This window comes from Artemia sp. Qi Xiang Cuo, chromosome 17 (genome assembly GCF_049724085.1).
Source record: "Artemia sp. Qi Xiang Cuo chromosome 17, ASM4972408v1, whole genome shotgun sequence".
NCBI lineage: Eukaryota > Metazoa > Arthropoda > Branchiopoda > Anostraca > Artemiidae > Artemia > Artemia sp. Qi Xiang Cuo.
In genome coordinates this window covers 37,308,109-37,330,489 of record NC_142810.1, presented here as the reverse complement: position 1 = coordinate 37,330,489, position 22,381 = coordinate 37,308,109, and the positions used below count along the sequence as shown (strand labels likewise).

General features: G+C 34.6%; 1 protein-coding gene across 1 annotated transcript in view; it reads right to left on the bottom strand.

Moving 5' to 3' along the window:
* The window catches only part of LOC148942162 (uncharacterized), an 82,845-nt gene that overhangs the window by 35,251 nt on the left and 25,213 nt on the right, over nucleotides 1-22,381 (bottom strand). The window contains exons 2-4 of the mRNA XM_089102967.1: nucleotides 17,078-17,182; nucleotides 13,984-14,081; nucleotides 5,889-6,029 (exon numbers count right to left, since the gene is read on the bottom strand). Coding sequence (XP_088959093.1) covers nucleotides 5,889-6,029; nucleotides 13,984-14,081; nucleotides 17,078-17,182 — 344 coding nt within the window. The remainder of the gene's footprint in view (nucleotides 1-5,888; nucleotides 6,030-13,983; nucleotides 14,082-17,077; nucleotides 17,183-22,381) is intronic.

Sequence of the window (22,381 nt, the reverse complement as noted above, 5' to 3'; positions counted from 1 at the left end):
TCCCTTCTAATTTTTGGGTACCCCAAACCTTCATCGCCATTCCAAATAAATGTATATAGACCGTTTACAGTCCCCAATAGGCAACAGACACTTCAAGGCTATCTCACCCATGATTTTATATTCTTTGATTGTTTGTGCCCAGAACTCAGTAAGATTTGCACGTTGGCTATTTTTAGGAAAAGGGGGGTGCAAATTGACTTGTAATAAAGGCACTAAGCTATTTGAAGTAAAAAAAGAAGACAAATAAGACATTTAAATTGCTAAATTCTAAGAAAATGGAATGTAATAAAAAGCTTTTACAGTTCAAATTCAAAATTTATCTGATAAAGAAAAATAGGAAGGAAAAAGTCTTTAATTGCAGAAACAAAATAGTAATATAGAAGTGTACACAAATATGTAAGAACCCATGATTACGAGCTCAATATGTAATAGAGGGATTTAAGCACGATTTAATGTCTTACTTAATAAGCCTTTTCCGGCAATTTTTGGCGTCTTCCGAAGGGTATAGGAATGTAAACAATTCTGAACAATCAAAGTTTGCTAATGTTTAAAAAATAGAATAAAAATTATCTGGGAAACTCAAAAGGATATAGCTTTTTAAAAAAAAAGAAAATTAGATTTCTTAATCCAATGTTATGTTCCTCGAACATCTTTCAGGCTATTAAATAAAAGAAAAACAATTTTTTTTAACTGAAAGTAAGGAGCAACATTACAAATTAAAACGAACAGAAATTATTCCGCATATAAAAGGGGCGGCCCCCTCCTCAACGCCTCACTCTTTACGTTCAAGTTTGACTCTGTCTCACAACTTTATTTTTCAAAACAATAAAAAACTTTAGCGTAAAGAGTGAGGCGTTGAGGAGGGGACCGCCCCTTTCATATACAGAATAATTTCTGTTCGTTTTAAGTTTTAATGTTGCTCCTTACTTTCAGTTAATTCTTTTTTATTTAATTTTTCAACGTTTTCGAATTAATGCAGGTTTTGATTTTGGCTCACCGTACATGAATAATTAAAACATAATTTGCATATTAATTTTACTTTCATTTGGTTAAATGGCTTTCTCGAAAGTTGTTTAATTTTATTTACGAACGTTTTTGTGAGTATAAATATACGTAACTTACGAATTAACTTACGTAACGACCTTCTATATCCGTATATTTTTATTACGTATATTAGTGGGTGCACCCCCTAGTCAATACCTCGCTCTCTACGCTAAAGTTCGAATTTTGTTCCAATTCTTTAAAATGACCCCTTAATCACAAAGGCCGTTAATTAGAATAACTAGCTCTTATGAAAGTACTAAAAAATCTTTTGCTTAAAGAGCGAGGTATTGACTATGCTGGGAAATCCTGCCCCCCCCTTCATAGCAATGTCACTTCCCCATGAAAACTTCTTCCATGGAAAGATCCTCCCACATAACCACCGACCCCACTCCCCACTACCCACTACCAGAAAAAATATCCCTGAAAACGTCTGTCTACTTCCCAATAACCAATACTACATGTAAACATTGGGTAAAGTTCAAAACTTTCAGCCCTCCCCCCGGGGACTTTGGGGGACTAAGTCATCCTAAAAGACATATTTAATATATTTTCGACCATGCTGAACATAATAGCTATCTCAAAATTTTGATCGGGTGACTTTGGGAAAAAAATGAGCGTGAGAGGGGGCCTAGTTGCCTTCCAGTTTTTTGGTCACTTAAAAAGGGCACTAGAACTTTTAATTTCCGTTTGAATGAGCCCTCCCACGATATTCTAGGACCACTGGGTCGAGACGATCCCCCCTGGGAAAAAAAACACAAATAACCACGCATCCGTGATCTTTCTTCTGTCAAAAAATACAAAATTCCACATTTTCGCAGATAGGAGCTTGAAACCTCTACAGTAGGGTTCTCTGATACGCTGAACCTGATGGTGTGATTTGCATTAAGGTTATATAGCTTTAACGGGGTGTTTCCTCCTTTTTTCGAAAATCAGTCAAATTTTCTCCGTCACGTAACTTTTTATGGGTAAGATTAAACTTAATGAAACTTATCTATTTGAAATCAGCATTAAAATCTGGTTCTTTTGATGTATCTATTGGTATCAAAAACCCGTTTTTTAGAGTTTTGGTTACTATTAAGCCGGATCGCTCCTTACTTACAGTTCGTTACCATGAACTGATTGAATCACCAATAAAGAAGGAAATACGGTTAAAAAGGAATTAAAAGTAGGTGTTGTACCTACTCTTGCAGTAGACGTTTTACTAGGGGGAGATTTCGGAAATATCAGAAACCTTCTTACATTAAAAGCAACCTCCATGCTTAAAAGAGTAAATACAGTGACTCGAGATAAAGAAAAAGAGAAAAAGGAGGATGAGCCACACACTTTTGAAAATGATGATCAAAATATACAAAACCAATTTCAATTTAAGGACGAGATGTTAATAAAGAAGTTTCGTTTTTTTAGAGTTTTCGGTTACTATTGAGCCGGGTCGCTCCATACTTACTGTTCGTTACCACGAATTGTTTGATTCACAGAGCGAAAGTCCCTTTTCGGGTGTTTTTATGTCTTCCGAATGGTGTAGGGGGTTGCACCAACAATCTGAACAATCAAACGTATGACTAGGGGGATGGCCCTATTGGGGTCATATACGCTCGCCCTTTTAACCCAAAGAAATATGACAGTAAACTTAAAAATAAACGGTAGGATTAGCATATCATGATTGTTTAAAAAATAAAACTAAAACTCTCTGGTTGAAATTTAAAAGAAATATCTTAAAAATAGAAGAAGATAAGAGTTTCATATTACATTTAAATGAGGGATTTGGGGGAAGTTACGCATCCTCCTCTTTATTTCTATCCTGGCTTAAGACTTTGCGTGATTCTCTCAAAACTTCTTGATCTCATCAAAACCTTTTGGCCCTCCTTCTCCTCTACGACTTTATCTCCCTTAGATCGAAGGATCCTTCCCAACATTCTTGGTTTCATCTGGCCCTCTTTTTACCCCATGCGACTTCCTTTCTCCTTTTTTGGCCTTCTTTACTGTGCCATTATATGGCCTATTCTTTTTCTGAGATTCTTCGTCTAATCTCCTTTGAACCTTGCTACTTTCTTTACCTTCTTTTGACTTCCTTTACTGTCTTATGACTTGGTGTGGTTCTTTCCAAGCTTCTTGGTCTTGTCTGGTCCTCTTTTTGCAAAAGGCTACTTCTTGTCCCTTCTTTTGATTTTCTTTACTATGTTTTTACATGGTTTAGCCTTTTTCTGCCCTTCTTGTTCTCGCCTGCCCCTCCTTTGCGCCACGCAAGTCCCTTTTCCTTCTATTGACTTTCTTTACTGTTATACGATTTAATCTAGTCTTATCCGGAGTTTTTTGGTATTCTGCGATTGGTATCAGTGGCGGATCCAGGGGGGGGAGGGCCCCCCTAACATAGGCTAGAGTATCGTAATTTACTTAATTAACGCAAGTTTGCGTTAATTAAACTTGCTCCTAACACAAGTTTATTGGATCAACCTATTTTTCCCCCCCCCTAAACAAACCTGGATCCGCCCCTGAATGGTATAAGGGTGTGCGCCAATCAAAAATAGGAAGGATTACCTATTTTTAATGTTTACAAACTAAAATTAAACACTCCAGGGGCGGGATTAAAAGAAATAGGTCAAAAAAGGGAAAATAAGAATTTAATATTAGATTTAAACGAGGTATTGGGGGAAATTTCACCTTCTTATCTGTTTTCTAGACTGGCTTAAAACTTAGTCTGGTCTTTCCAACCTTCTTGGTCTCATCTAGTCCTTCGTCTTCCCTCAAAGAAATGTGGTATAAAATTACCCGTTGAAATTAAGTTAAAAGAAACCATCGAAAAAATTATTGGTGAAATGGTATATAAATCAATGAAAACATTTTAACTTTTTGGAAACAGTGGCCGATTTAAAAGTTGCGGGAAAATCCAGACAAACATTTTACCAGCGGTTGAAAACCTGGATATTTTATAAAAATACATTTTGATTCAAAACCCGAATTCGATGCAATAACACTAACCTAGATAAAAAGTTCTGCTGTTCTAATCAGAAACAAAACAAATATGGACAAACTATTTGTGTTAAAATACCACACGTAAACCATAGCTTAGGAAGAAAGGAGAGATAACAACTAAGATAGAAACCAGAAAAAAACCAAAATTCAATGCATTTACCCAGAAAGCAAAATAAAATGCTAAGGTAGCAAAAACGGCCCGCAAGCATTGAGCCTTTACCTACTCTTGTGTGCGATATATCATTAAAATTTAGTAAACAGAATGATAAGAAATGCATGTGAGTGTGACTTCATTCATAGAAAAAAAATTTATTAGAAAATTAAGGCTTTAAACGAATTTCCTTAAGTATGACCTACCTAGATCGTTTTTTAAGGCCAGAAAATTTTAGCGTGCCAATTTTCTAAGAAATTTGCTTAAAGTTTAGTAAAACTAAACTACGCCAAAGAATATGCAAGTGAAGTTGCATCTTATGCTTAACCTAGTTGTAGTGTCCACAAATGTACACAATACTAAAAGGATTGTCATAATGTTTATAGGAAAGTTTACTTAAATTCCAAAAGATGGACATGATTTTCACGCATTATTCTTGCTGCTAATCTCTCATCCCAAGCAAAGCGAAAATAAGCCCTTAAAACTACAATAATTCATGGCTATGTACTTGTCCAACAAAATACCCCAAAGTTTTCTCAGAATACTTTACGGGTCTTTAAACTGATCTTCGACGTCAGTCAAGTAGCTTTTTTGTTAAACAAGTTTTACACAATTTGCTGATTTTTTTTTCTACAATGTTAAAGCTACTGTTCCCAGGTCTTAAAACATTATTTGTCAAAAAGATCCTTCAATATAAGGGCTTTGGTCTCTAATTATCACACATGACAGCAAGTATGCAATGGCATGATCCTGTGCTGCTGACCATAGCAAGTGGAATGTGAACAGAAGAAGGCGGCATAAGTTTTTATTTACGAAAGTTTAAAGTTTTAGTAATCAAAGCGAAGAAAGAAAATGGAGAGTGCTGATCCCGGGCTATATTTGCGAGGGCTGAAAACTTTTCCGCGCCATCTATACCAAACTTGCTGCACTGAAGTATAGTTATATTAAGCCCGTACTTGCCAAACTATATAGTGCCCTGGCTCTGACTCACGCGCTGTATATTTCGTTAATTTGGGATGCGCTGTCTAAAACTGATCAGTTAAAGGTTCGACCGGGGTTTTGTCAATTTTTGAAGTTTTTATTAAGATTCTCGCTGTATTACAGGACTAGTTTTATTATGCAAAGATATTGTTTTCCTGACCCTTTAGATATAGTGGATTGATTAGAGAGCGACGCGTTTAAGAAAAGTCTAAATTGTTGGCCTCGTTTTCTGCCATTTAACATTATTTACAGGTGCTGATTGGATGAATTTTGTATAATGTATTTTTTTTTGTTTAGAAGTTGATTGTTTTTTATATTTTTTTTCTTTACTCCGCTTCTTTTTTGTGTGTTGTAAGCGGGCAAAAATAAATTATCTTATAAGATGGGAAAGCTGTCTTTTTGATAGCTAAAGAGCTGTTTTCCTAGTAAATCTATAAAGTTCAGTGTTTGTGTTTGTACACTTTGTTCTTTGCACTGAATATCAGCAAGGGTCATGTGTGAAGAATTTTGACAGGTTGACTTGGTATGCCTTCTTTTATACCTACCGTTCAGTATGCTTTGCTCCTAGTAAAATTATGCTAAGACTTACTCAGCTTATCACTTTAGTGAGGAAATTTGACCATTCACTTTGGTGAGGAGATGAATTAAGGCAGACTTTAGAGGAGGAATGAGAAAATTGCTCTGCACGACAGTGAGCTGACCTGATATATCACTAATTGTGAATAAAAAAAACGATGTTCACCTCGTATTCTCGTTTCTTCTTAGATTGTACCTGTTCAGCTTTCTTGGACATGAAGATACTTTGCAAATAGATGGCATATAAACTGCGGTCATCCATTTCTTGAACTTCTTGAGCCAAAGATAAAGATGATCCAATCCCGCTCTGCAAGCAATAATTTCACTTATTTTATAGTACTTAAAAGGAGCCTCCATTGAGTACGCGTGAGAAACTTTTAGTAAACTAAATTAAAAAAGGACCTTTTCCGGAAAAGAAGTTTTCAAAATAAAGTAAAGAGCCATATTAAGACTTAAAACGACAAGAAGTATATTCCTATAGGAAGGCAAACTTAAAACTTTAATTGCTATCAAAGAATAAATTAAACCTGAAACGATCAGAAATAGAAATAAATCATTATAATCAAGATGAATGGAAAGAACCAATGAAACTAAACAGAATGTTAAATATATAATTATATTAGTTCTTGGAAATATCAACAATTCACTATGTCATTAAACCGAAATGTTAATTTAATTGGTATTTGCATAAAGAGAATAAATATATATAAGAAGCGTCGTTCAGCTCTCTTTATTTCTGATTTTCCAAATTCTTTTATTTAATATTTTAACGTAAGCGTATACGTAGTGTGGTGTTGAAAAAAGATATTTTGACAACCTAGATGGTCGTAATGTCTTGATTGAGTTCAGCCCCCCCCCCCCCCTCAAAATTTCCAAAGTGCCGCTATATCATTTTGACAACCTGGATACACATAGCATGTTTTGATTCAGTGGAGCACCCTCACCCTCAACATTCCTTAAAAGTTTGTAAGTTAATACCTTATCTATTCCTGAAATACTTACAGATATGCCCTCCTTAAAACCTGGGCCTTTGGATGTAGTTCAAAATTCATTTTCCGTCATCCTTTTAAAAGTTACAGCACAATAACTCTAATCCATCCTTGGATGTCAATTATTGACTTTTCATAACATCTGTAGCCATTTTTGACCTCAGCGGATAAAAATCTCCGATTTTGTTTTTTATCATAATCAACTGGCTATATATTGAAAATTCTTATTATGTAATTAGAAGTATTCAGTTTGTAATCTATTTTGAGATATTAAGATATGTATTTTAAGTTTTGATGTTGTTCTTTACTTTCCTTTGAAAGTCAAAGCTAAAAAAAATCTATGGGTTTAATTCAATATTCACCCCCTTATCAAGCACAGAAAATTTCATCATGAAAATTCCAATCGATCCTTAAATATTAGTTATTGACTTTTATAACACTTATAAAGTTTTCGGAGCTGGGAGGGGGATAAAAATTTGAAGATTTTTTTTTATCAGAATCTGCTAGCCTGCATATTTAACAACTTATTTTGTAACTAAAATAATCAGTTTGAAATTTATTTAAGATATTAAAATGTATATTTTAAGTTTTATTATTGCTCTTTACTTTCCTTTGGAAGTCCACCAGAATCACCCCCACTAATCACCGAAAGTGTCAACTCTATAACTAAACTGATCCTGGGATATCGATTATTGACTTTTGATAAGATTAATAGCCCCTTTTTGACTGGGGGGGGGGAATAAAAATTTCCAACTTTTACGAGAATCTAATAGCCTATATATTGAACAAATATATATAAACACACACATTATATATATATATATATATATATATATATATATATATATATATATATATATATATATATATATATATATATATATATATATATATATATACAAACATTTCCAGTAATAACCGCCAAGGGAGACGGTTTTTTAAACATTTCCATTTCCGATGGGTTTTAAAAATCGTGAAATAAAAGCTGCTGTGATTTTACTAATTTCGATTTATTTAAGGTGTTGTTTAATTGCAAGAAAAAAAACATATTATTGTTTCTAATATATTTATTTTCTCACTAATTCTGGTGGCAGAAATATACCCCTATAATAATTCAAATTTAAAACGACCAGAAATTACTATCAAAGACTACATGGAACCCAAAACGAGCAGAAATTAAAATAACATATGATCCCATCAAACACGAAGATAATAAAGACGACTAACAGATAATTAAACAAATCCTAAAACGAGTAAAAATAAAACGAATACTTAAAGGAACAGAAATTACTACAAACAGGAGTTTGACAACTACAAAGCCACCCCCCCCCCCTTTAATACTAGCATTCTCTGAGAGTTTCAACTTAATAACCTTAATTGTTCTTGAGACACTACAGAAATGCCACTTTGACAACCTGGATGCATATAGGGTCTCCTGATTTCGTTTCACACCCCCCCCCGCAATATATCCTGTAAGTTTCAACTAAATACATATAGCCGTTCCTGAGATTAATACAGAGACGCTTAGATACACCCTTTTGCCGATTCGGATCAACCTTAGGTATTTCGATTTAGTACAACATTCCGCTCATTATTTTCCGACAGTTTCAACTTAATACCCTTAGCAGTCACTGGGATATTGCAGATACGTTTTTTTTAGCACGGGGATGCAAATAGTGTCTATAAGTTTAATTCAAAACGCCCCACACTACTCCCTGAAATTTTTAACTTTAAAGTCTTAGCTATTTCCCAGATATTGCAGATTAGCACTTTTGACATCCTGAATGCACTTAATCTCTTTTGATTTAGTTCAATGGTAGTAGTAGCATTAGTTGTAGTACTAGTGTTTGATAATCTTATCGTTTTTGGGATACTGCAGACATCATTTTGACTTTCAAGATGTATGTAATACATTTCTATTTAGTTTTGCATCCCCCTCAACATCTCTTGAAAGTTTCAAACTAATACCATTAAAAGTTCCAGAGACACTGCGGATAAGCCCTTGTGACAGCCGGAATGCTCACAGTTTCTTTTCATTAAATTCAAAATTCCCCTCAACACTCTCTGATTACTCCCACTTGATACCTTTAACTGTTACTGGGATATTGCATATATGCAGGACCGTATCTAGGGGGGAGGGGTTGTACATAGTTACAACCTTTATAGAAATTTCTTTCCGACTCGTAAAAAAGTAGCCCCCCAACATTCTCTGAGAGTTTCAAGTTAATAAACGATAATAAACGTAATTGTTCTTGAGACACTACAGATATACCACTTTGAAAACCTGGATGCATATAGGGGCTTCTGATTTCGTTTCACACCCCCCTCAATATTTCCTGGAAGTTTCAACTTAATTCCTGTAGCCGTTCCTGAGATTAATACAGAGACGCTTAGATACACCCTTTTGCCCACACTACTCCCTGAAATTCTCAACTTTAAAGCCTTAGCTATTTCTCAGATATTGCAGATTAGCACTTTTGACATCCTGAATGCACTTAATCTCTTTTGATTTAGTTCAATAGTAGTAGTAGTATTAGTAGTAGTAGTATTATTAGTAGTACTAGTTTTAGTAGTAGCAGTAGTAGTCGAGGAAGCTGTAGCTGTAAAAGTAGTACTAGCAGTTACAGTTACGAACAGTAAGGTAGAAGCTGTAGTCTCAAGTAGTTCCACTTGCAAGTAGTTGGAATCATAAGTACTTGTAGCTAAAGTCACAAGCAGTCGCAATTGCAAACGCAAGCAGCCGAAGACGCAGTCACAAGTGGTCACATTCACAGGTTGTCCCTTTCGAAGTCACAAGAAGTTGCAGTCACTAGAAGTCACAGTAACAAGTAGTCACAGTTGCAAGTAGTTGCAGTCACAACTAGTAACAGTGGGAGTCGCAATCAGCTATTGTTGCAACAAGTCGCAATTGCAAATAATCGCAGTTGCAAGTAGTGCAAGTTGTCGCATTTTCCAATAGTCGCAAGAGCAACGAGTCTCAGTTACATGTAACGTCAAATGCAGTTACAAGTAGTCACAGTCACAGTCACAAGTAGTCACAGTCAAATTTGCAAGTAGTCGCAGTCGCAAGTAGTCGAGGTGCAAGAGGTCGCAGTTAGAGTCGTAAGTAGTCGCAGTTGCAATCACTGTAGTAGTAGCAGTAGCAGACCTGAAAGTTTAAAGTTAATCATACCTAAGATATTTTTAAAGATGTTGAAATTAAATGATAGGTCTTTTCATTTATTTTAACGTCTTTTTCAACATTCCACGAAGTTTCAACTTAATATCATTAGGTTTTTCGGACACACAAGGATCAAACATTCCCCCTTTCCCAAAAGAAAATTCCATATGTAAACAATGGACAAGTTATACAATTTACAATCCTTGCCCCGGGTGCTATGGGGTCATGTCATCCCTGGAGGATTAGTCATTCGGCATTTTGACTATTTTGAACAAAAAAATATAATTTGGATCATATTTTGATTGATATTTGGATTAATATTTTGAAAAAAAAAATCAATTTGGATCAGTTTTGAGAAGGGAATCTAAAAGCGATAGAGGATGGAGGGGGGAAGGGTCATGTTAAAACCTTGAGTAGAGACAAGTTTTAATCAACTATCCCCCTCCAGATGCCCTTAGAGTTTTGATTTAATTTTGTTTATCAAAGACAGCACAATAGCGCTGCCTGAGTAAAGAGCAAAGTGGGATCTATGTGTTATTTATTTATTTTCTTTTTCTTTTCCCCTAGAAACTCTGCATGAAAAGGGTTGTTGTAGAAACTTCGGAGGAAGCTAATCTGATTGGAAATTATAATTTCACTTTCTTTTTTAAGAATGAAAAGTGACTGAAGGGCAAGAACCCCCCCCCCCCCCACTCCTCAGGCCCATTATTCTCCTAAAGAGATCCGATAAAATCTTGAAATATCCATTTTGTTCAACATAGTTGAAAATTCCAATAGCTATGCCTCTGGAGATGACAACCCCGGCACAGTCCTTGGATCAAGGGCTGTAAGTTATGCAATTCGCCTAGGGTTTATACATATAGCATTTGCTGTTCGGGAAAGAGGACAACTTTGACCCTTGGTGTCCAAACAGGATACCAGTACTAGGGTGAAGCTTTCAGGGAAAGTTAGGGAGAGTGTTGAACTAAATCAAAACAGACATTGTGTATGCAGTTTGTAAGAAGGGCATATCTCAGAAACGACTTAGGGTATTCAGTTGGAACTTTCAGGAATGATGAGGAGGATGATCAAAAGACTAACCGCAACACGTGCAAGCTGTTACTATCGCTACAACTGGTACTGCTACTACTACTACTATTACTGCTGATACTACCACTAGTACAATAACTACTATTTCAACTGCGACTACTACTAAGGCTAAGAGTATTAAGGTAAAATTTTCAGGGAATATTGAGGGGGTAGTTGATATAAAACGAAACACACTACGCGCATACAGGTTGTCAAAATGGCGTATCAGCAATATCTTAGGAACGGCATAGAGTATTAAGTGGAAACTTCCAGGCCATCACGAGAGGAATGTTCAACTGACCAAAAGGCAATAAATGCATACTACTACTGCTACTACTGTAACAACTACTACTAAGACTACTGCTACTAAAAAAAGCTGAGGGTATTAAGATGAAAGTTTTGGAGAATATTGAGGGGAAAATTGAAATAAATCGAAACATATTGTGTGCACGCAGGTTGTAAAAAGGGCACATCTGCAATATCTTAGGAATGGTTTCGAATATTAAGTTGAAACTTACTGGGTCTGTTGTGGGTGATGTTGAACTAACGAAAAGGTGTATAAGAGTTTGGCAAACCGAAATTATACGAGAGACAATCTGGTGTACAAGAGACAATCTTTTGTCATTTATGTGTGATTATTCAAGCTTTTTACACCGATTGCAGTATTTTGGAGGTTATTAAGATCTGAGTTTTACTTAATTTTTTTTGTGTGTTTTTCTTTATAAGTTGCGTTTAATTTAATTTAACCTTAACTTTTTTTTCCGTTGACAAAGGCTCTCGCAAGTGGAGTCGAAATATTCGAATTTTTATTATTTGAAGTTTGTTGTTGTTATTTTTTTTCCACTGTTTTATTTAAATTATACCAGTTTTTTTCTCTCTGAAATTCTGTAAATGGAAAAGCCGTGTGATCTAGGAAATTATTAACCAAAAGGAACTATGTGCATGCTACTAATACTGCTACTACAACTACTAAAGCTAAGGGTATTAAGTGAACATTTCAGGAAATAATGAGGGGATATTGAACTAAATCAAAATGCATTATAAGCATGCAGGTTATCAAAAAGGCATATCAAAAATGTCCCAGGAACATTGCTGATTCGTAAAAATCTTAGTAATTTTGGATTTATTAAAGTTAAAAAAGTAAAAACACTTAAAATATACTTTGATCATTTTTGGTTTAATGTAGCTATTTACTTTTCTTTGAAAAACTTAAATTGTCGAAAAAGTTTCTTAAATTAATTGCTGGTCTTTTTTTATTGACATGAGTTTTAAATTTCCTTTCTCGAAATCTTCTGTGTGAATTGACCCATCTGCTGCTTTAAGGTAGCGTGGAAAAGAGATCCTTTTGACAACCTGGATGTACATAGGGTCTATTGATTTAGTGTCGCCAACTCTGTCAACATATCTATGAAAAACTGTGGATTTTTGTTGGACAGAGGCATGGAGGGTGATAAATATTCAACGTTTTCAAAGAAGAATTAGGGCTCTTGGCTTTGGAAATCGTAAGCTACTACGTTGGTATAACTTTTGAAAGTGGCCGTTACTTCGTTTACACAAGAGCATTTGAGGGACATTGGTGTTACTATAGTGGATATGTCCTGCGAAATAAAAACGATATAGGTGCCGCTGACTAGCTTTGATCTTTTTAGCAGAGACAATGAATGGCAATGGATTCTGAGCCAAGCGGATGACATGGTAGTAGAACCTGTAGCCAAGCTATTTGGTAGCTGCAGTGGAAATAGGGTCACATCGGTATTTCAATTGATTTACAGGGCTTAAGCTTTAAATGAAAGTGAACTTTTTATGATTCTTGCGGCACTATCTTTTTGTTGACAGTTGACAATTCCATTATTAAAATGCAACAAATTTATAAAAAAAGACGAATCGTCAAATATTCATTTTTGTCCGAAAGAGAAACATATTATATGCGTATGTTAAAACCTTTCACATGCCCACTATAAATTTTCTTTTTCTTCGGCTAATATTCTCGTGCCTAAATATTCCATTGGACAATTTTCAATTTAAGAGGTCCTGCAGGAGGTAGACACAATTTTTTCCTCAGATTGGAGTACCGAAAAGTGCAGAATTTTGAATTTCTCTAATTTTCAGTTTAGGGACATTTGCAGAATTTTTGATAAGTTCAGAAGCAGAAAGATAAATATACCAGCAGAGATGCGAGGAGATGGACTGACAAGCTGATTCTCTGTCTATTTGACATCCAGCGTGCTTTCCACATTTAATAATCACTAGTACGTGATTCCGTCCCAGCTCCCCTCATGGCTAGATACCACAACGCCCCAACGACATTTTGAGTCACTCCCACGACCGCCTCATTAAACAGATACTTCTTACAAAACCCCTATCAAGATGGCGTAGAAGAAAACAAGGGCGATTAAAAAATTGGTGGTCACTAGTTAGCACGATCTGGAGCCTGCTCGAGGCTTCCGAAAATTCGGCCACAAATGAGACATGCGCAGGCTTAAGTTTGCCAAAGAAACGGCTGGTCCTGCTAGAAGTAAGTAATGGCTGGATGAATCACTACGGTATCTATAGAACGTTGCTGACTTTTTTTTCTTTTTTTTTCTTTTTTTTTTGCATTATGAGCCAATTGTTGATGAGAAATAAGTACAAAAAAGTCAGCTAAGTTTTGTATATAGCCTAGGGCTATATCCTTAGAAATAACGATATCAATTCCTAGAAATCTTAGCAATTTTCCTTGTTCATTGTTATGATACTAAAAGGATGTTTTCAGTAAAGTGTATGCTAAATGGGTGTTTAAAGTATATGTCGATTTAAGTAAAGTGTGGAAGAAGCTCTGCCCTTTAGAGGGTTTATGAGCAGTACCCATGCTCTTATTTGTGGTAATTTCTCCTCGCCTCAAGTTTAACTTAATTTTTTTGTTTTGATTTCTGTTTGTTTAAGGAGAAAGGTTATAGGCATATTGAAAAAAGTTTCCTTTGAACACCTTTACTTTTTATGACCCAAGCGATAATTATTTTACGATTCACAATAAAAAATTTAAACATTAAGAGTATGCTACTCACTTCTTCACAGCTTTCATCAGAGAACACCTGACTTTGTTTGGTCGACATCAATTCTTGGGCTCCTGAACTTGACTTCCATGATCGGGTATCATTAGACGCTAGAAAGAAACAAAAAAGCAAAAAAAAAAAAAAAAAAAAAAATGAAATTCAGAAAGCCCAGAACTAATAACCAAAACAAAACTCTAAAATTGGAAGGTTTCAAGAAAAAAAAAAGACAAAAGGATTAAGACCAAAACAGCAAAGTCCTATATTTGGCTGATCCCATGGGAGGAGAGAGTAACCGGAAAAAAGAGAGAGAGAGAGAGGAAAAAAGATAAACAGAGAGAACGTGAAACAGAAAAATAGAGAGAATAGAAAAGCAAATAATTAATACCCAAAAACGAACTCTGAATAGACGACTTCCACAAAAATAAGATCGAAAGAATAAGACCAAATAAATAAAATATTCAATTTCATTTCTCAGGAATCTTAGTTTTTGTAGAGATTTCTATAAAAGTGCCAAATATATCACAATTTTTTTTTAAATAAATGTAATTTAAAAACACAACTTTTTCAATAAGATGGAATTGCTATTCCGAGCAATCACGATATTTTGTCATGAGCAAAGATGCTACATGGATGGATGAGAGTGTTTTTATGATCCTGTCTTAAACAACAGATTTTTCTTTATTAAGAATAAAATAGAGCTTCACTAATGAGAATGGGGTAGGGGTCCAAATCATATAAGTATCCCATCATGACAGAAGTTTCATAGATTCAGTTCAACAGACACCTTACTGGAATAAAGGATTTGATACAAAGATTTTCAATCTTAATGATGAAAGGGACCGAAGTTAGGCTCTTGGGCCTATCTCTCTAAAGCTGCCCCATCTCTAAATTCAATAATATAAGCACGCTATACCCTTTTTTACTCCTGATCACTTGGGAACGCTCCGGTCAATTGTCCGTACGCTCAGTCTTCGAAGCTCTTTGGTCAAAGTGTGAAGGCTCCGCTTCTGGCCCCCTCTGGTCAACAGACATGTCCTCTTTTTCCAATCCATTTTTGGTATCCACTGTGCAAACCCCGTCTCCAAACCCCTTCGGTCAACAGTGCGCAAGCTCCGTCTTCAAATTCACTTGTTAAGAAGCGAGTAAGCTCCATCTCCCATAATCAACAGTGCGTAAACTCCCTTCTCCAACTCCCTGTGGTTAATGAACTGTAGGCATTGTCTTGTACTGGCTTTGATCTGTTGTGAGACCGGCTTTGATAATTTGTGAGACCGTACTGGCTAAGCGCGACAATAAGAGTAAACGTCGTAAAGCGAAGTGATTTATAATCAGTAAAAAAAAAAGAAGAAAGAATGAAAATGCAAATATTCTGGCTGAGACCACCACTCAGCCGTTGTCAGTGCAAAAACGAGAATAAAAAGTAGATAGAAGTCCACGACACCAGATAATAATGTAAAAAGAAAAACCTCAAAATTAAAGTGACAAATCACCTTTCTTACGTGAAAAGTAAGAAGGCGAATCATTTTGCCTTTTTATCTTTCATGAGAGTAAAATGTAACCTGTCACAATGGAAAGTTTTACCTTTCACATATCTTGAAGGTCTATAATCGTAAAAGTTTAGAGACAGAACTGCAAGTAGTTATTCTGATTAAACATTTAAAGTTCGTGCAAAATTTAGATAACAATCTAGAATTTTATTTCTGAAGGAAAAGAAATTTAAATAGAAAAAAAAAACATCAAAACAAATCAAATAGATCAACATCAAAACAAATAGTTAAAATAATTCAACTTCATCAATCTATAGAAGTACATAAGAAAAGAATACCGACAGCAAAACGAGCTTAGACTCGAATTAAGTAAAAAAGTTATTAAAAAGCAAAGTATGGTAAAGTAAAGAGCAACATCAAAACCTGAACTTAGAAGACTTACATAATAAATCAAAATGAAAACAGAGAGAAAGTACTACAAAGGGAAAAATGAAACCTAGTACAAAGGTCAATTTAAATTAATGACCCAGTCGAACTTTAAAATTACACGAATTGCCAGAAATATGGGTTGGAATGCCAGCCCCTGAAAGCCTCTTAATGACTGAAGTTTTATTTTTGTTTTGTTGAAAATTAAATAGATTACTTCAAAAAGTATCAAAAATAAATGAATAATACATTGTGCCCACATCGCCCTTTACTCAGGCAGTGCAATACCGCTGCACATGGCCACAATCTTCTTCTGTTAAAAATTTATCTTCGGCGTCGTTTAGTATAATAAGTGTTATCATGCTATGTAATCTAATACGAGAGAAATCCTCGTTGTGCCTTTGTAATTACCACACTCGCTCTTATCACCTCTTTAATGAAAGGTTTAATTAAAGATTTCTAAAAATCGCTAGGTATTTTCTCTTTCTCAAAAATCGTGTCTATAATCTTCGATAATTTGTCTCTAACTCCATATTTCTAAAACTCATTTACCACCTGTCAGATCTTTAGGCCTTAGCTTTCAAGAAGTGTCCAACTATCAATCAATTTTAAAGAAAAAAAAAATCAGTGGTAGCAGTAATAGTAGCATTCACAGTAATTCCTGCTTGTTTTCAATTTGATCTATATTATGACTGTTTCTGCTCATTTCAGATTACAATATTGCTATTTACTTTTCTTTATCAAAACGGCGTCTCGAAAATTTTTTTTTTTTCAAATTTAGTTAAATGTTAAACCACGGAAATAAATGAAGATTTGTTGTTACAGCAAAACAATACAGCAAATTTAATTTCAAGAAACAAAACATTCGCTATTGAACTAATCTAGTCTCATTCAAATTGTTAAAAGTAAGAATAGTTACTTCTTTTTAATGTTTATTTACGGACTCCAAATCAGTCAAACCAGATTATCACAAAACAAGATTCCAAAAGCACCGCTCGCGGAATGTAAAAATATACTGCTAAGCTCAAATTCTATGAACTTTTTGGAAATAAATAGGGCTTAAGAGGAGGGGGGAGGAGTAAAATAAAAAGTAAAAGAAGATAAAATGACTTAAAAACAAGATGATATTGGAAGCAAAGAGAGAAGGAGAGACAGAAAACAATAAGATAGTGCAAAGGGAATAATTGACTAACCATTATTTGCAAATTTTCCAGTAGCCACGGGCGCAATAGCTGAAACATCAATACACAAACTCGGAGCTGCATATTTTCTAGGTGTGGATACCTTTTTGGAGGTAGCTTAAAAAAAAAAAAAAACAATTTGAATAGCACTAATTCAATCAAATATCGGAGCCAACTGGTCAACAATATTCTTTTTTTTTTTTATGAACAATCTCAGGAGTTTCTTGTGTATTGTCATCTGTTGATTCCAAAAATGATGTGAGAAATGTTCCATTACCAACCATTCTTTCAATTTTTTCAAAATAGATTTCAATTTTTTTCCTGTTTATTAGTTTATAAAAATTGAGAAGAACAAGTGTTTTATATTACATTTCATTCCATTGTGGCAACATTTGACATGTAATGTTTGATGATTCCTGCTGGTGAACTCACAAATAATTCAACAATGACATTTCACTTACAGATCTGTCACTACAAGCAGTTTCTTGACTTCTATAGTATTTTCGGTAGATCTACGGAATATGATGTCTTTCTACAAGCAAAAAAACGGACCAACGGAATCTACGAAAAAACTGGAATTCTATTGAAAATGTTATATTCACCCTCCCCTAATAATATCTACTCCAAATCTCCAGAGAATTCTGCTACAAATTCAAATTTTCGGTTCAGCACCAACGCGTCGTCAAACCTAAATTTTAGTACGACATGATCTTCGATTTTTTTTTTATCTGTGCTATTGGGCATAGGCACCTGTTCTTTTCGAGAAGCAATATAGGCACAAAATTCAAATTCTTCTTGGCGTGCAAGTTTGACTATCATCAGAAGAAGTATGTGGTGACTTGGCTATTCAAGAAGAGGAAAAAGCTTGTAAAAGTAAGTAGAAAGCAATCTACCTCCAAAAAATGAAGGTTTGACATTTTTCAATTTCTTACTCTCACAGGAGGCTAATGCAAAAGCAACCAATAAAGCACAAGTTTTGAAATGGAGTCATCTTACTCTGAAACCAATCAAGTCCTACAAAAAAGCTAATCACCAGCCTCAAGCTGAACCTTTCCTCTGTCGACTGATATTGGTTTATTTGAGTATTTTTCAGTTCAATTTGCCAAACAAAATACAGAAAAGACTAAGGCCAGGTTAATGTTTTTAATTTAAACTAAGCAACAAGAAATTGAGTTTTTTGTTACACAGAAATATTAAGATTCTTTAACATTGTCATGAGTTAAATGTCTGTTAGGTCTGCCCAGTCTCTAATTCAAGGTTTCTTCAACTTGCAGATTCCCATGCGCTTAGAACTTCGTCGGAACATGCGTTTAGTTTTTCTGATAACTCTCTTCAATATAGTTTTAATGGTCATGCCATATTCCAACGAAAGGCGGCCTCAAATAATAAAATTTATTTCATTAAGTAAATGACAGAAAGGGAATGTCCTTTCTAAGAAAAAAACCCTTGCAAAGAATTTGGGCCATGACACTTTCGAAATGCCATCGACGAATTTCCGTCGGAAAACTTCCAGTGTTTAACAGATTGAAAAAAGGAGTAAGTGGAAAAGAAAGAAGTCAATCCTGTACTGTCTTTTGATTTCACAATTGAATTGTGATAAAAGTGAATATACTGTACCAGTTAGTGCATTATACGTCAATAATTTATTGTGTGCGAAAAATGTCTCGGAAGTGTCTTAATGACAGAAACAAATTCTGCCTATGTGTGTGGTCAGCCCTCTTCGAAAACAGACCAGAACAAGACACGGACCCGGGAAATCTGTTATGCCAAATGTGTAACCCTATTGACTTGCTTGTTAAAAGGGCCCCGTCATATGGCTTTTGCAGTGCCTATGATACGGCACGAACCTAAGGATCATTTGACAGACTGTCATCTGTACTTGACAAATATATCTCGAGAAACTAAAATTCCAAGCCCATGTTATATATCCATCTTTAGATTCAGCAATTCGATGTGCCAAGACTTCCCATACCTATTTCACCCAATGATATAACACTGACTAAAATAATTGAAAGTGTTCCCGATATTCAAAATGAATTAAGGAATGATCCGGATTTTGTGGGAAGTGATACTATCAATGAACCTTACTTTCTAATACAGGAAGATTTATATGACTTGGTCAAGAATCTTGATCAAACAGTTCGTGGTAACAAACTGTAAGTAAGGAGCGACCCCACTCAATAGTAACCAAAACTCTAAAAAACAGAATTCTGATACCAACAGATAATCAAAAAAATTAGCTTATTATGCTGATTCCAAATATATAAGTTTCATTAAGTTTAGTCTTACCCATCTGAAATTTAAGCGGTACCCTCTTAAGCTTCTAAAGCCTCTAAAGCTACGAGCCTGAGAAAATTCGTCTGGTTTTCGAAAAAAGGGGAAAGACCCCCCAGAAAACCTAGAATTTTAATAAAAATCACACCATCAGATTCAGCGTATCAAAGAACCATACTGTAGAGGATTCAAGCTCCTATTTTCAAAAATTTGGAATTTTGTAATTTTTGTCAGAAGAAAGATCACGGATGCGTGTCTATTTGTTTTTTTTCTTTTTTTCCCCAGGGGTGATTATATCGAACTAGTGGACCTAGAACGTCAGGAGAGGGCTCATTCTAATAGAAATGAAAAGTTCTAGTGTCCTTTTTAAGTGACCAAAAAATTGGAGGGCAACTAGGCCCCTCCCGTGACACTTTTTTCCCGAAATCGTCTGATCAAAATTTTGAGATTGCTATTTTGTTCAGCATAGTTGAAAGGCCCAATAACTATCTTTTTGGAAATAACGTGATCCCCCAAAGCCCCTGGGAAAATTCTTTAAGTTATAAAAATTGTCCATTGTATACGTATAGTATTTGTTATTGGGAAGTATGCATACATTTTTCGGGTAAGGAGGGGAGGACACATTTTCTTATGGGGGAAGTGGGGGGGTTGCACGGAGATAATTTTCCTTGGAGAGGGAAGTTTCTAGGGGGTAAAATTTTCAGGGAAAATTTTACACCATGGGAATTTGCCAGGATTTCTATACGAAATTTCTTTATGTCTTACTTTCTCTTTATCGATTCAATTTTACACATGGAGATGTTAAGAGTAATTGTCCGGGGTAAATTTTCACCAGAGGTGTATTATCCAGAGGATGTTTCCTTGGGAAGGGGGATTTTTCCGTGGAGGTGGAGCCATATATCCTGGCGTTATTTAAAAAACAATCAGAAATTAAATTAAAAAAAAACAAGTTTTGAATTTTGTAAAATGTTGTTTAAAATTTTACAAAATTACTAAAATTTTAAACTTTGTCGGAATTCTTTTAAATAAAATCGACTTCTGAAACACAAGGGTCGTTTAATTAGAACAATAAGAAATTTTTTTAAAGTGCCGAAACACTTTAGCGTTAAGAGCAAGGTGTTGAGGAGGGGGCAACCCCCCACATATGAGTAATCATTTCTGTTCGTTTTAAGTTTTAATGTTTCTCCTTACTTTCAGTCGGAAAAACTTGTTTTTTTTAATTTAAACAAAATAAACAAAGGAATATTGTTGGCCCTCAAATAAAAGAACTGAGGATTGATGCTCAATTTGAAAACCAATTAAATATGCAAGAATCAACTGCAAAGTCGTCTTTCAAAAATGTATCATGAACTTTCTAAGAAACTTGGTGTCTCAGAACTACAGAGAATTTGTTACTCAGATGCACAGTAGACAGAATATACTGTCTGTATGAGTATATTCTGTCTACTGTGCTCAGATGATTGAAAGCTAAAAAATCATAGGATGTAGTATGCCTTTCAAACACACTTTCTGCACTCCCATTTCGATTTCTTCTCTGAAAGTCTAGGGAGTGTGATTGACGAACACGGGGAACGTCATCATTTTTCATTAATACACTGTGGAAATGGAAAGGCTTTACCAGGGTAAATGGTGTCCATATATGTTGAAAAGTTACTGTTGGATAGTGAACAGAGATGTCCCTTAAACGAAGTACAGCCAAAAATATGCTTCTCATATAGTTTAGGTCATTACATGTAATTTCAATTAAGATATCATAACACTACAGATTGAGTAGACACAAAAAATGTCTTTCATATGATTACTCGAAAGCCCTGGGTTATGGAATGATGGAAAAACCAATTGTATACCTCTTACCAGGCAAGAGTTTTCCAATTTATTGACCAGTTTCGTAATTCATAAATTTCGTAATGAATAAATAAATCTGCGTCATTGGCGCCTTACTGAAAACTTTATGAGTCTTGAACAGTCTTGGAGAGTATAAACAAAATCAAATTGAATATTAGATAAATAATAATATTAATTGTTGAAAGATCCATCAGTTCAAAAAATTTTTTTCATTGTAGTTTTTATTTTCATTTTCAATGCTGTAAGAACTGGAAAAGAATAAATTTGTAATATACGATTAATTCGATTTCAGTGAAGCGCCAATGACGCAGAAGGCTTTAGGTTTTTACAGTTAAAGAAGGGGGCAGTATCCAATTTTTGTTTGTAGTGAAACTATATTTGTCTTGACCAATCTTTGAAAGAACTAATAAATTAAACTGAATATTTGATGTATAATGATATTAATTGCTGACAGCGCATCAGTTCAAAATTTTACAGTAATTTTAAAATTTATTTTCAATATTATGTACAAAAGAAAACATTTGTAATATAATTCATTTTCAGTAAAGCGCCAATGACACAGTAGGTTTTAGGCTTCTGCAGTGAGGCGATACCCAAACTTTTGTTTGTAGTTATTTTTATTCGATTCAAACTTGATTTGCATATTCAATTTAAGCATCACTCGTTTTAAAATTTATTTATGCATTTACATTAATATATAATGTATGTTTGTTCGCATTGATTGTTTATTTAATTTCTGTTCGTTTTAAGTTTCATTTATACTTTAATAGAAAAATATTTTTTTTAGTTTTAAGCTTGATTTTCATATTCAATATAAGCATTACTCGCTTTAAGATCTATTTATTCATTTATATTATTACCTGTTGTATGTTTTTTGCTAAGATTATTAATTTAGTTTCTGTTTGCTTTGGGTTTCATTTATTCTTTAATAGTAATTTCTGGTCATTTTGAGTTTGAATTTTAACAGGTATTTCTATCTGCTGGGCTTAAGTTTAAAATTGCCTTTACTTTTTTTTGAAAAACGTATTTTTCGGAAAGTTTTTTTCATTAATTTTTGTTTGTTTTTGATTGCAAAAAGTTTCAAGTTTTTATGGCATGGGGTGGGGAGTGCTTACTGTCCGATTATTCTTGACTTTAAAAAACGGATCTAGAACTTTCAATTTAAATCTAATGAGGCTTTTTTCAAAGTCCATGCGA